Source organism: Notothenia coriiceps, unplaced genomic scaffold, assembly GCF_000735185.1.
Source record: "Notothenia coriiceps isolate Sejong01 unplaced genomic scaffold, NC01 NC01_scaffold00036549, whole genome shotgun sequence".
NCBI classification, from domain to species: Eukaryota; Metazoa; Chordata; class Actinopteri; order Perciformes; family Nototheniidae; genus Notothenia; species Notothenia coriiceps.
In genome coordinates, this window is record NW_011369250.1 from 62,420 (window position 1) to 75,649 (window position 13,230).

At 40.1% G+C, this 13,230-nt stretch overlaps 1 protein-coding gene across 1 annotated transcript in view; it reads left to right on the forward strand.

Annotated features, from left to right (window-relative positions):
* frmd5a (FERM domain containing 5a) overlaps positions 1 to 13,230 on the forward strand; it is a 54,694-nt gene that overhangs the window by 30,823 nt on the left and 10,641 nt on the right. The window contains exons 2-6 of the mRNA XM_010792739.1: positions 6,317 to 6,421; positions 7,472 to 7,514; positions 7,690 to 7,768; positions 9,451 to 9,548; positions 10,300 to 10,423. Of these exons, the coding sequence (XP_010791041.1) occupies positions 6,317 to 6,421; positions 7,472 to 7,514; positions 7,690 to 7,768; positions 9,451 to 9,548; positions 10,300 to 10,423 (449 nt within the window). The remainder of the gene's footprint in view (positions 1 to 6,316; positions 6,422 to 7,471; positions 7,515 to 7,689; positions 7,769 to 9,450; positions 9,549 to 10,299; positions 10,424 to 13,230) is intronic.

Genomic DNA, 13,230 nt, shown 5'->3' on the forward strand with positions numbered 1-13,230 from the left:
ATTGTAACGTTAGGTAGGTCGTAAACCAACTCAATCCCAATACCACGACTCACCACCTAGCTACTTGTCTAACTGTAAGTCATAATTATCTCCGCTTGTTTTAGGACATTTCCCAGTTATGTCCAACTTGTCCGACCAACTTGTGTCACAATCGACGTAAATGGTATGGTATGTCACAGTAATGAATTTCAGCTTCGTGTTAGTCTTCCCGTAAGTGACAATTATCAATTCGGTAACGTTGACGGTAGATGTATGTCATTTATGATTGACCCTATTTTCGACTTACATTTAGTCGTGGACGTTTTCACTGAAACTACTTCCTCAACAAACACTTCACACGGAATACTTATGACTCGTGGAAGGGGACGAGCTTACTCCTGATTTATGCAAAAGAGTTTCTCCTAAGACCATAATCAGGAAGTCGGGTTGTCACTACCTAAGCGACGGACGGACCGAGATTATCGAAAAGCACTGTAGAGCATTGACGTGTATGTCGGACTCGTAACCCGTCGTTGACGTAGGTTTGTAAAGGACATATTTTGGACGTCTCGATCCGAAATTGTAGATTTTCCGGCTTCCTATTGTGTTATTTCATATGTCTGTAATCTAACCAGAAAACACCGGTCGATTTTACACAAAATTGCGTAATTGCAATGTTATACAAGAGGAGGCGTGTGGCGCAGTGGACTAGTGTGTTGGTGTTGGGATCAGGGGAGCACAGGTTCAAACCCCACTGCAGTCAGCATGTCGTTGTGTCCCTGGGCAAGACACTTCACCCCAAGTTGCTCCTGTGGGGATTGTCCACAGTATTGAGTATGTAAGTCGCTTTGGATAAAAGCGTCTAACGAGTAACATGTAATACAAATATTAATGCAACCCAGAGGATGAATTGCAATTAGATTGGTGATCCTTTTCGTTAAGTGCCTACATCAGGTAAAAATGCAATGTACTTCCAAATCTTAGCATAATGCATTTTAATGATGCATAAGGTGAAGGTGTTTATCCATTACAAGTTATGTTTGAGTTGCAATCCGTTTCAAATCCCCCAAGCTAAGAGACACACTGCTGTCTTGACTAATGTTACTAATCGTGTTGAACCGCATGCGTTTCCTTAACTGACTTCATCACACAGTTAATTATCAGTCTTCATTTGACTTTTTTACCAAACATCCCATAGCCTAAAGCTTTAGCGAACACTGCCAAGTTTGTAGTAGTATTATGGTTTGAATCCTATTCTCACATAACGTAACTAATGAAGCTCCCTCCAAAAGTGTCCCTGCCAAACAATGTAGAGCTCAGTTCTGAATCGACTCTTCTCAGCTAATGTTTGTGTTGACGAACAAATAACATTGGTCATAATGGTGTTGATTTATTAAAAAGCCCTGCCACGACATAGCATGGCTACAACTAAACATCTCAATTATGAAAAAAACCTGATTTGAGCCGTCTCGGCATTTAGCTCAGTCCCTCTCACAAAGTCCTCTTTAATCATAAATGCCAACTCACATTTTCACATATTCAGATCTTCTTGAGAAGCTTTAAAAGCAATTATCCATGTCGCCTGTATCCACAGCTATCTTTTGCTTTCCTTTTTTTCTTATTTCTCACATTTCTGGGCTAACTTCTTGCACTTTCCTACTTTGTTAATATGGCCCATCTTCAAATTGTGAGAGTGTGCAGATTGTTTCTCTGGCTCACAAGATCATCTTTTACGAAGACTTAATTGAACTGCCTCACATTATATTTGTTTACTATCAAACCAGTCCTCTTCCTTTGTAGATCTTTTTTTAAATATTATGTATATTCTACGTACATTTGCTTGCTCTTTTTAGGGTCAATATTAGCTCAGTCTTCAAATGCTTCGTCTTTGCACGTCATGCTGTGTAGTTATTCGAAGCCTCACTTTGACATTGGAGTGTCTTAATCACTCTTAAGATATTGTGTCACTTTCCATTATATGCTGTGTCTCCTTCCATCGCCCAGGGTTACATATAAGTTAATAACCCTATTTAAAAGCTGCCATTGAGCTACTACAATGACGGCAAATGTCCGTCCATGTGCAAATCGATTGGTTCCACTTTAGCCATTATGCCTAATTGCCTTTTATGAAATAGTTGGCCTCACCATTTGTTTTAGATACTGTACCTCTGGGTGCAGTGAATGTTATCATATTTTACTCTGTCCAGTGGATTGCTGTGAGGTTGATGCTGTTTAATAATGTTTTTTTGTATCAGAAATCTTATATTGCCATTCTCAGCTAATTACTTAATTGCTGGCTGATTTGAATTAATGTAAGAAAATGTTTTTAGAGTTTTATAGTTAATATGCAGAACTCTTTTATTCCATGTTTCCACCCCATTAGCCACTGGCATTATCCTGAGAAGTGTATTTGCAGTATTGTGTTGACAGTTTGAAAAGTAACCCCATAAATGCAGTTTATTATGGTCCTCTCATGTGTGATTTTACAGTTGTGTTTTACAACATTACTTGGCATTTATTATCAGATTGGGAAATCTAAAAAATAACTTAAGTGTTTTGTGTCTTGACGCGCTGATCTTAATTTTAATGTTTTTTCCACACATATTATAGCTCTTTAAATTTGGTATAACAAAGCAGCATGCCTTTTAATTGGTTTATCAAAAAACCTGCTTCGTGTTTCATTTCTGTGACATTGTAGTAGGTCTTTCTCCATTGATTTTTGTAGACAATTATTTTTTCCCCTGCTCCTATCAGCTTCAAACTTATTTTATGAGGGGACATCAGTTCTTTTATTGTCACCGATTGGACTTCTGAAACATGATTATTCAGATCACTGATGGGCATTTGTATTTAAATGCTACAACAACCTGCCTCTCTGTATTGAGAATAGCATAATAATGTACATGACTCACAACTAAAATTGTTGTAAATGCGTAGACCGAATAATTTGCTCTATTTAAACGCTGTCGTAACTACAACATCCTTGTGTTGCACTGGATTGAACCATAACACAGGCATTTCAGTTTATTGAAAAACACACATTTGGTTGTACAGCAAAGAGAGCTTCATGTTAACTGTAAGAGTTTGCAGGTTGGCTTTATGGGGCTCCTAGCTGAAGCGGCAGGGTCATGACTCCAAGCAGCGCGGTAGGACTCTGAAACGCTCCAACACATTTACCAGCGCAACCACTCAGTCTCCTGGGAGAAAAAAAACGTAATCCGCTTATAAAACCAAATAAATCACCTCAGGGTTCTGTGTGCCTTTAGCCTTACACTTCACACACAAAGTCCCTCTCAGTCGATGGCATTATGTTTCCACTCCTCTCACTATAAAGTGATACAATATTTTATTAATGGTCTGTGCTCCTGCGTTGACATGGAGACCATTTTAATGATTAATCTGAAAGGAAAGTGCCCATTGTGCACTGGGGGCCATTTAGGAAGTAAGAGAACCACCGTGTTGTTTTCAGTCAGAGGCGTGTCAGAAAGTCCTTTTTAATTCTCATGTGACTATCGTTGATAACCTTTTATCCTCTGTTTTCTCAACACCAAGCAACACATTATTTGGCAAGGCCATTTCAGATGTATTTATTATTTATTAGTGACAGGTGATTACTTAGTGAACAAATGCATCCTCTTTAACATTCAAAAAATGTGTCTCTTCTCCTAATTTGTCAGATGTTTCGGTGTTATTGATTCAACAAATACAACACAGCAGGAATGGACGTTGTTAACAGGGTCCCACACGGTTGTTTAAAAACTCAGGTCAAACCAATAAACGCTTGTGTAAATCTGTCGGGGCTCCTGTAGAGCTATATTAAGATGCCAATCTAGGCGCGGAAAAGGTTCATTAGTGTTAATTAGACATTTCAGGACATCCTTTCTCTCTCGCAATCACCTCAGTCTTTAATTAGTGGGACAAGCTGGGGAATAATACAGCTGTGTTCAGGGTGGGGCAGAGAAGAGGTAGGGTGCACTGGGGAACAAGAAAAAGGGGGAGACAGGGATGGGGGGTTGTTGGTGGGAGTGCTGTTGAATACTAACAAACGTGCTCTCTCCGTGCAACAATAGAGCAGATGTCTTTCCTGATTCAGTGTGTCCTCTGCATGCAGGACCGTTTTTAAATTGTTGTTGCCTTTGTTGCTCCCTCTAGCTTTTAGCCCAAAGATAAACCCAAAGGAGAAAGTATGCTTTACATTTTAAATTAGCGGAAAACTAAGATATATTTAGCTTTTCTTGTATCCTTTTTGAAATGTAAGGGCATATAACCTGAATATATTTAGATTAGGCAGATTGTTGTACATGTATATCTTTCCTTGTATACCTAAAATCACCTTTCACCAAAATAAATCTAGCTGTAAAATTGTGTATAATCTTCTACCCTGATTTCAAAGACTGTTTTTCGCAGGTTTTGTGTAATCTGATTACTTTGAAAAGCTTATTGAAACCGTTGAAACCTGGCTACTTAAGAGCATTTCAATAAGAGGATTATATATAACAACTACTACTAGTTTGCAAAATTCACCATGCATTTTTGTGTTTATGCATGTGTGTGTGATTCTTAAAAATGCATTTACATATGTTACTGTGTTTTGAGCACACCATAACAATCCAGCCTGTCAATCTTCTGTACTATCTAATAGACTATCATTTTATCAAGGCACTGTAAATTAGTAGGCATGTCATAACGGTTTTTAATATAACAACGAGGGAATAATCTTGAAGTGACAGCAACGAGCACCCATGGAGCTCCTCGGTCTCGCTACAGAAAGGTCAGTTATCTCCAGTAGCGGAGATCCTTTCCGCATTTGGACACTGCGGTTCAGCTACAAGCCCAGCATCGACAGGCCTTTGTCCTAATGAAGTGCCTTTTATCTGCAGCATGAGTAATGACATGGAGGAGAGTGCTGCCAGTGACACTTCTACTCGCCTTCACAGGGCGAACGAGCAGAGAGAAAGTGGAAGGAGGAGAGAGAGGTGACCAGGTCTGCTGACCTTAGCTGACCTCCTCATGAGCCGTAATAGAGGCGGAAACTTGAGTGACCATGACCATGACATTAGTTCACACGTGATTTATTCTGTGAAAAGGACTGATTTTCAAATGCTAATGCCTTGGTTCAAGCAATAATAACTTCAACATGTTTATCTACAAAACCATGAAACACTAACGGCTGTATGATAAATCTAGAAGTACTGTTAAAATGAACCAATATTCCAAATTAAGATTAGAAAATATCTGTTTTGGTCTCCACCAACAATTCAGGGAAATATCTGCCTCTTCAGCTGCTAAATACTCTACTATGTTCACCAGCCAAACACATAGACAGGTGTTTCTCTGTCTTGGAAAGATAAAAGGAAAAGGAAAAGTCCTGAAAAGTGAATGTTTTCCTTTCTTCATGATACTGATTAATCACAACCACCTTCTGTCTAACCCCTTTGATTCACTGGAAAGATGCAATTATGTATTGCCACAAAACCGCATAATTTTATATAGGCTATATAGGCTATTTTGAGGTAATGATATCCAGTCTTATACATTTGCTTAACATTTCAGTTTTGCATACTGAGTTGCTTCAGATATGATGTTATAGTTGGACAGGTTGTCATGTTTCATTGTCTTTAACATTCAGACTTGATTCCAGCCCCTGACAGTGACTGACACTGATTTGAACTGTGTGACACCTCTAGAGCTTCTGATTAGTCGCAGAGCTGTCACTTACTCTACCAAACTCTCTGCAGGGAAGCGCCACGTTATAATCATCACTCTTAATGTGCTCATCCCAATTATATCAGCATTGATTTGTGTTGCAGCATTTTACTTGTTTTTATCCAGCCATCTTTTTAGAGGAGTCTTTTAGTAGTGAACAGTTTGAAGTGCTACTTTTGGATCTCTACACAATAATCTGATGCAAATATGTTGGTGTTGTGATGCAGTTGCATTGTTGCAAGCAGGAATAGGGTATCAGATAAGTACTGGACACTTTGAAGGATGTCTAGGCTTTTCTGTGCTGCATTAAACCCTAGGGTTTCTCGAAGGGAATGCAGAGTATTAGCAAAATCTCATTGAGATTTCATTTTATTTAATCCGTGGAGGGGTTTATTCCAGACACTTTGGATAGCTCTGCCTCAGCTGCCTGTGTATTAATATTGGATGAATCTGAGATATCTCTGCCAGGGTTTTAAATAAATCTGAAGTACCGTCTGCTGGCAGGAATGATTTCTCATAGATAGTGCATTTTATTTTGTTGTATCTTTTTTGGACACATATCCAAATATGTTTTTGATTTGTTGTTGTGGGTATACTTGCTGATTTTTGTTTTTCTCCTCTTCTATTACAGCGGGATGCAAAGGGATCGTATCTGTTTGACATCATCTGCCACCATCTCAACTTGCTGGAGAAAGACTATTTTGGCATCAGATATGTGGATCCAGACAAGCAGCGGGTAAGTGTGCGTGTGTGTGTATGCGTGCTTAAATGCATTTGCTAATTAATATTTTCATTATTTTATAAAGCATTTTAAATGATTAAGAAAAGAGAAGCATATCCATTCAATAGTACACAGTTGTATTCGGGCTATATTTAACTAACATATTATGGCTTTACTATCCAGGGTTATAGTGTGTGTGCCTTGTTAATAATACAATTACATAGTTCATTTCTTAATTGAAACCATAAGTTTGCAATTTGTTTTATTATCCATTGCATCCAATGTGTTAAAGCTAGAATAGGTAATATGTGTACTTAAAATGACTTCATACCCACATAACTGGGTTGCTTCGTGACCATATATAAATCATATTTGTGGCTATACTTTTAAAAATGGATTAGCTTTGATTCATTTTGAAGAATGGGACTGCCAAAGTGAAAAGCTGTGTTCTTTAGCTTCTCTTATTCACAACGCCTCTCAGACGGACGGTAGCTCCATCAGGCTCTTCTGCTGTGAGGCATGTAGTAGCACTGCTGGATTCATGAAGTATTCACATGTTCACACACATCCGGCTAGGTCCGGCTGATGCTGCATTTCCGACACTATCACACTGTGGGTGGGGTTGGAAAGAAGTCAACCTACGAGAAATATTTAGAGAAAATATGCTTCCAGAGAGAAAGCTAACGTTTATCTGGCTGCGGACACACAGAGAGTGTGAGACTGTCATCACCAGCAGCTCAGTGTTAAGTCTAAACCTGTTGTCTAATGAGCCTTCCTGCTCCAACTGTGTCTCAAGAGACCTCCACAGTCACATTTTCAAAAGAAACCCTGCTGAATATTAATGTGCAAAGCAGCTTTTGCATATTGCATATTTCTCTAACAGTGCAGTTTTAACATCATATTCGGCCTGACTAGGATTCCCCAGAAAACTGTCAGTAATAACAGCTGATCACCATGACAACTGATATTTTAATTGTCACCTGAATGTTTTGATTGATGGAGGAGAGAGGATTTTTTGTGTATTTTGTTATTTTGCATTGATCTTTTTTTTCCTTTCCAATGCAGCACTGGCTGGAGTGTTCGAAATCAATTGCAAAACAAATTAAATGTAAGTACTGTTCACGTTTATATAGAGGACTCCTGGATGATTGAATATTAATCTGCTTGTGTTAAACAGTCCTGCTGTCTCCTTCGATCTCCTGTTGAGTGTTTTTATAACTTACCTACCTAATTTAATAGGTTTTCTGTATGTTTCCTAAATGTTTTGCTTATGTTACCTGCAGCTCAGCCTCCCTTCACCATGTGTCTGAGAGTCAAATTCTACCCTCCTGAACCTGCTGCGCTAAAGGAGGAAATCACTCGGTATGACCAGCTGTTGTTGCTTTCACTTTAGATTAAAGGGCTCTTATTCTGCTCCAGCTTACCTTTGTTCCAGTTTGATCAAAAGGAAGAAACATTGCCACAATTTGTCAAACCACTGTGCTTCGTCCTTGTTTTTTTTTTTAGATGTTCCTTTAGTACAGATAGTGCTCTAAAAGTTTTACGCGGAGAAAACCTTGGTCTTTCTAAATCTATTTATGGGCCTTCATAATTAAAAAGCCTGAGTACTTTACTGTCTAAAAGCTTATGATAAATATGACACAGAACACAGTTTCGAGAGGAGTGTGAAGCGGAGAGGAGAGTAAAACACTTCACTAGTAGCTGACAATGTGCAGAACTTTAAAGGCAAACACTTTCTTTCCATGGTAATTATTCCTAAATTAGGTCCTGATAAATGACCAGAAACCTGAAACGGACAAATGAAAGGTGTAAAAAGCCCTGAGTTTACACTGCCTCCAGACCAGATAATGCTGAGTAGCGATGTGTGTGTGTGTGCATGTTTACTGATACATTCATCACTGACATAAGGGAGAGGTGACATTCTCTCTCTTTCTCTCTGTGCTGTAATGAGATGAAATGTGTGCCACATGTAGAGTGCTGATGCAGAGTGAAAAGGAAAAAGGAGGCGAAAGTAAAAAGGGGGGGGGGGGGTGGCGGTGTGATACATGATGATGAGAGTGTGTAGAGGGCAGAACGCAGAGGGCGGGAGAGGGTAAATAATCAATCACATACAAGGTTCATTCAGTGGGTGCTTCCACTCATCATACTGTGCAGAGATTTATCTTGGACAGATTGTTAATGCCACATAAATAATATAGACACCAAAAAATGCAGCTTTTCCCATAAATGATTATGATGTTTTTTTCTCAACAAATATTTCTGACTTGTCATTGTAGAAAAAAGCACAGATGTTGCTGGTAACATTTATGATGGCGCTGTTTCAATTTCAGATTTCTAAACTGACCTTACTGTTATATCTGTAAAGGTGAATATACCTCTACAAATGTGCCTATCTGTGAGTGCCTTCATCAGCAGCAATTAACACTAAATGGCAGTTTAATTATTTTCCATTTATTGTATTTGTCAAACCTCTAAAAGGTTTTCGTGCTGAGTGAGAAATGTGGGAAGTGTAAGCATCTTGTTAATGTGTTTCTCTGCACAGAAAGCAGTGTTAGTCTTTGTGGAAATGGCCTAGATAGAGACAAGCAGGTCTGCTGGCTAATTCTGAAAAACAAACGAGATCGTGGTTCAGGAGTTTGTAAAATAAGAAATGTAATAAGTTCTCCTTGAATAGTGATCGTGATAATAATGTTAATAATCAGTCGTCGGCGTCACCAACATGCTGCAGATGTTACCTCAGAGTAAATTGCATGCTTCAGGATCTCATTGGTTGGGTGAGAAACTAGGCTGGAAGCTTTAAGAGAAACACAGCAGCGTCCATACTGTAGCAGCCTCTCCCTCAGGGCCTTCCTATCCTCCTTTCCCCAAAACAAAACCCTCATTTCAGTTAAATCAAAAAGAAATATTCAATCCTCCCGTAGGGAATATGAACTCAACAGACTGCTGTGTCTTTACCTTTCTTTTCACTGAGAACTGTACAAGTAGTTTGGTGTATTTATGAATATAATTAGAATGTCATACCACTGTTGTCCTTTCCTCTGTAGATATCTTGTCTTCATGCAAATCAAGAGAGACCTCTACCACGGTCGGCTGCTGTGTAAAACCTCGGATGCGGCCATGCTGGCTGCCCACATACTTCAAGGTAATGGAGGGTGACAGATGGAAGTGACCTGCACCACTCTCCGCTCCACACTGTGTTCACGACCTCTGTTTTGCCGTGCTCTGTAGGCCACCTCTCTGATTATTACTGCTCGCAAAGCTTACATATGTTTTTTTATGGAAATATGCTGAATTAGGTGATGAAGAATGTACAGCTTTCAAAGGAAATGCCTGCAGGGTTTTTTATGCACACAGAAGATTGTCTACGCTTTAAGGCATGTACTAAGCATTTCACGCTCATTAAATTTAATTCCCATACTGATATTGAATCTGAAACTCAAAGTAAAAGGCTTTTCTGTGCTTTGTATGATAATTAGTTCATAACTTCCACAGTCTTTAATGAACAAGAGCCCATGATTATTTATGAAGTCTTTGAAGTCATTATCTGGCATCTTATCATCTTTTGCCTCACATATAAACATAAACAAACACAACACTCATGAAGTATGATGGTGGAAGCTTAGCAGAAGACACAGCATTTGAGGATAAGGAGAGCCAGGTCCTCTGAGGAGGGGCTGATGAATTAAAGATGGGCTGCATGGTCAGCTCCTCGAAGAGAGAATCAGCATCAGGGTCATCTGAGGGAGTGCAGTGTGGCACGAAGGAACACAAATCATCTATTTTCACCCCCAAAAGATCACCCCACCTTGCTGAAAAATGAAGTCATCTTTTTAACTCCCCATGATTGTGTGTGAATGTGTTAAACATTTAACTTTTTCTTATCCTCCCTCTAGCTGAGATTGGAAATTACGACCCTGGGAAGCATCCTGAAGGTTACAGCTCCAAGTTCCAGTTCTTTCCTAAACACTCGGAGAAGCTGGAGCGCCGGATTGCAGACCTACACAAGACAGAGCTGATGTAAGAGCCAGATTATAAAACCATGCAATCAATTTCTCTCTTGTTTTCACGTAACTATACCAATCCCGCTCCTACAGTATACCAGCTAAACAAACACCAGGCTATCTGTGGCATTTATGTCATTAGGTGCAGTAATGAGGCACCATTTTTACTGTAGTGAATTGGACAGAGTGTCGCTTATATGAGCAGAAAGCAGGGAAAAGCGCTCTCTGGGTCCTAGTTCCAGCTTTAACTGAAAGAGTAGAAGAGTCAAATAATGAAAGTGATCAGACAGACCACACACACACACACACACACACACACACACACACACACACACACACACACACACACACACACACACACACACACACACACACACACCATGTTTACATCACTTCAGGGGACATTACATTGACTTACATGCATTTCCTGGAGACTTATCCTAACCTTAACCGTAACCAACACATCCCTAACCCTAACCCCTACCCTGAACCTAACCAAGTCTTCACCCTAAAATGAATGATTCCCCTCATGGGGACCTCCAATTTGTCCCCATAAGGGAGGCGAGTCCCCACGCGTGACTGTGTAAACAGATTTAGGTCCCCACAAAGATAGTAATGCTAGGACACACACACACACACACACACACACACACACACACACACACACACACACACACACACACACACACACACACACACACACACACACACCACCACACAGGCTCCCTTGAATAATAAATGTTCCATGATGTATGAGGATTTAATGGATGAACAGCCTTGTTAGAGCCAAGGCGTGTGTGGCTTCATAAACAAGCCGGTGGCACCAAGGGAGAAAAGCCAGAGATGTTTCATGTTGTTTTGTTTCGAGGTTGTTAAAAAAAATGCTCCGTTCTGGCCAAAAAAACTTCCAAAGTCCTTTCGGATGACGAATGAGGCAGGGAGTGATTTTCCTAGGGCTTTTCTTACTCGCACACCACACCTTCGTCCACCCCCTAAGTTGTGTAATGCCATTGTTCAACAAGAAAATGAAACCATTGGTAATTAGATCATTTGCTTAAGTAAGCTCAAGGAAGGACGCTCATTGCTCTAACGTGTTTAAGCCTTAAAGCTTATGTTTTAAAAGAAGCACTTTATGTCTCTCTCTGTGAATCAACGTGTTTCTTTCCCCAGCGTGCTGTCCTCTTGACATCTCTAAAATAATCTTATCCCTTGCAGGTAGGCTGCATCTCGTTAGTGATTGTTGATCGTTCAGGGATCCTTTCTTTTAAATCTAACACAAAAGTAGTCCCGCTGATCTGCTTACTTCCTTTTGGATTAGCGCAGTGAAGGCACTTTCACTCGGACTTCTCGATAAGGTTTGATGATTTCAAATCAGCTTTCCGAAAAGCCCGCCTGTGGAATCAGCCGCGGAGGTCCTTAGTGAGTCATCAAATGGGTCATTTTTCATTTTTATTTCATTGTCCATACAGTAGCACCATGGAATAAAGTTTATGAGTGTATACCAGCACTCCTGGCATTTTATGTGTTGCAGGCCTTGGGGGTCAACCCCATGTAAAAAATGATCAAAATGCCTTGGAGCAAAATGTTAACTTTGCAAAAAACGTGATACACTAAAAAGGAAAACGGAACTCGTTTTTGAAAAAGCTGGTTAACGTTTCTCAAAATGGGGATAAAACCTAGTCCTACAAATATCCAACCAGAGCCACCTATTAGGTCCGAAGAAAAGAAAATGCTTCTGCGCATTGTAACGCCCACATTTGCAACAAACAATCAAATGAGTGCAGTTTTGCCCTTCCCCTTTATTTGAAAATGTCTACCTAAGCAACAAAAAGGTGTAAATATCAATATTTTTGTTCTCCAGGCACTTTGCTGTGTTTCCCCTATCAATCCCACCCAAAAGCCGCTTTATCATGTATTAAAGTGAAAACCCAAAAAAAACTATACTAACCACACACAATAATTTCGGCTTATGGGCCCTGGAAACCACAAAAAACCTTGAAGATTGTTATCTAAATAGCTATAGATGTATCTGCTGTTTCTAAACAACAACAGAATGTGTAAAGTTTAACCATTAATATATTCTGGCGCCAAACAACAGAGTCCAACCCACAATTGGCAAAATCATTTGTCACTCCCCAAGTCCGTCTTTTTTTTAATAAAGCAAATAAAATCTGCGTGCCTGTTGATGGTTCAAACGGCATGTTTACTCCCCTACAGATTACCCGCTGATACTAGGCGCACCGTGTGTGTAGACCTTTCCTCTTGTGTCCACAGTAATAAAGACTCTTAAGAGCCCGGCGGGATTACGAGGACGCTGGCGCCGCCCTTCACTAAGCCCCTAATCCGACTTCAGCAGAGGTGAGCTGGCCCCCTTCTCGTAGTGAGTGAGTTGACTCATCTTCGCTTAATCGTGCCAGGGTGGCTCTGGCAAGGCTCCTCCAATTGTCATGTCACCGCTTCCCTCCTGCCCGCGGACACCCCTTGCTCCATCTGTGTCACATCGAAGCGTTGTCTCGACTGCCTAAATGTCTTGCTGCTCCAATATGGTCCAATATCAATGTAATTTCCCAGGCGTCATCCAGGCCAAGCATATTCCGCGCTGTACATTGCAGAGGGAGTTTTATTGACTCCTTCAAATCCTTCTCTATCGCGTGAAAAAGGTTTATGCATCAAGTCCAAGTGAATGTACACTCTGCGTTGGTGTTGCTTGACCTTAATAAATTAGGGCATTTATATATGATTTCTATAGCAGTATCTGAATATGTTTTCTGTTTAAGCAGATAGCCAACTAGAGATGCTCTCCAAATTCAGGGAATAATTTCA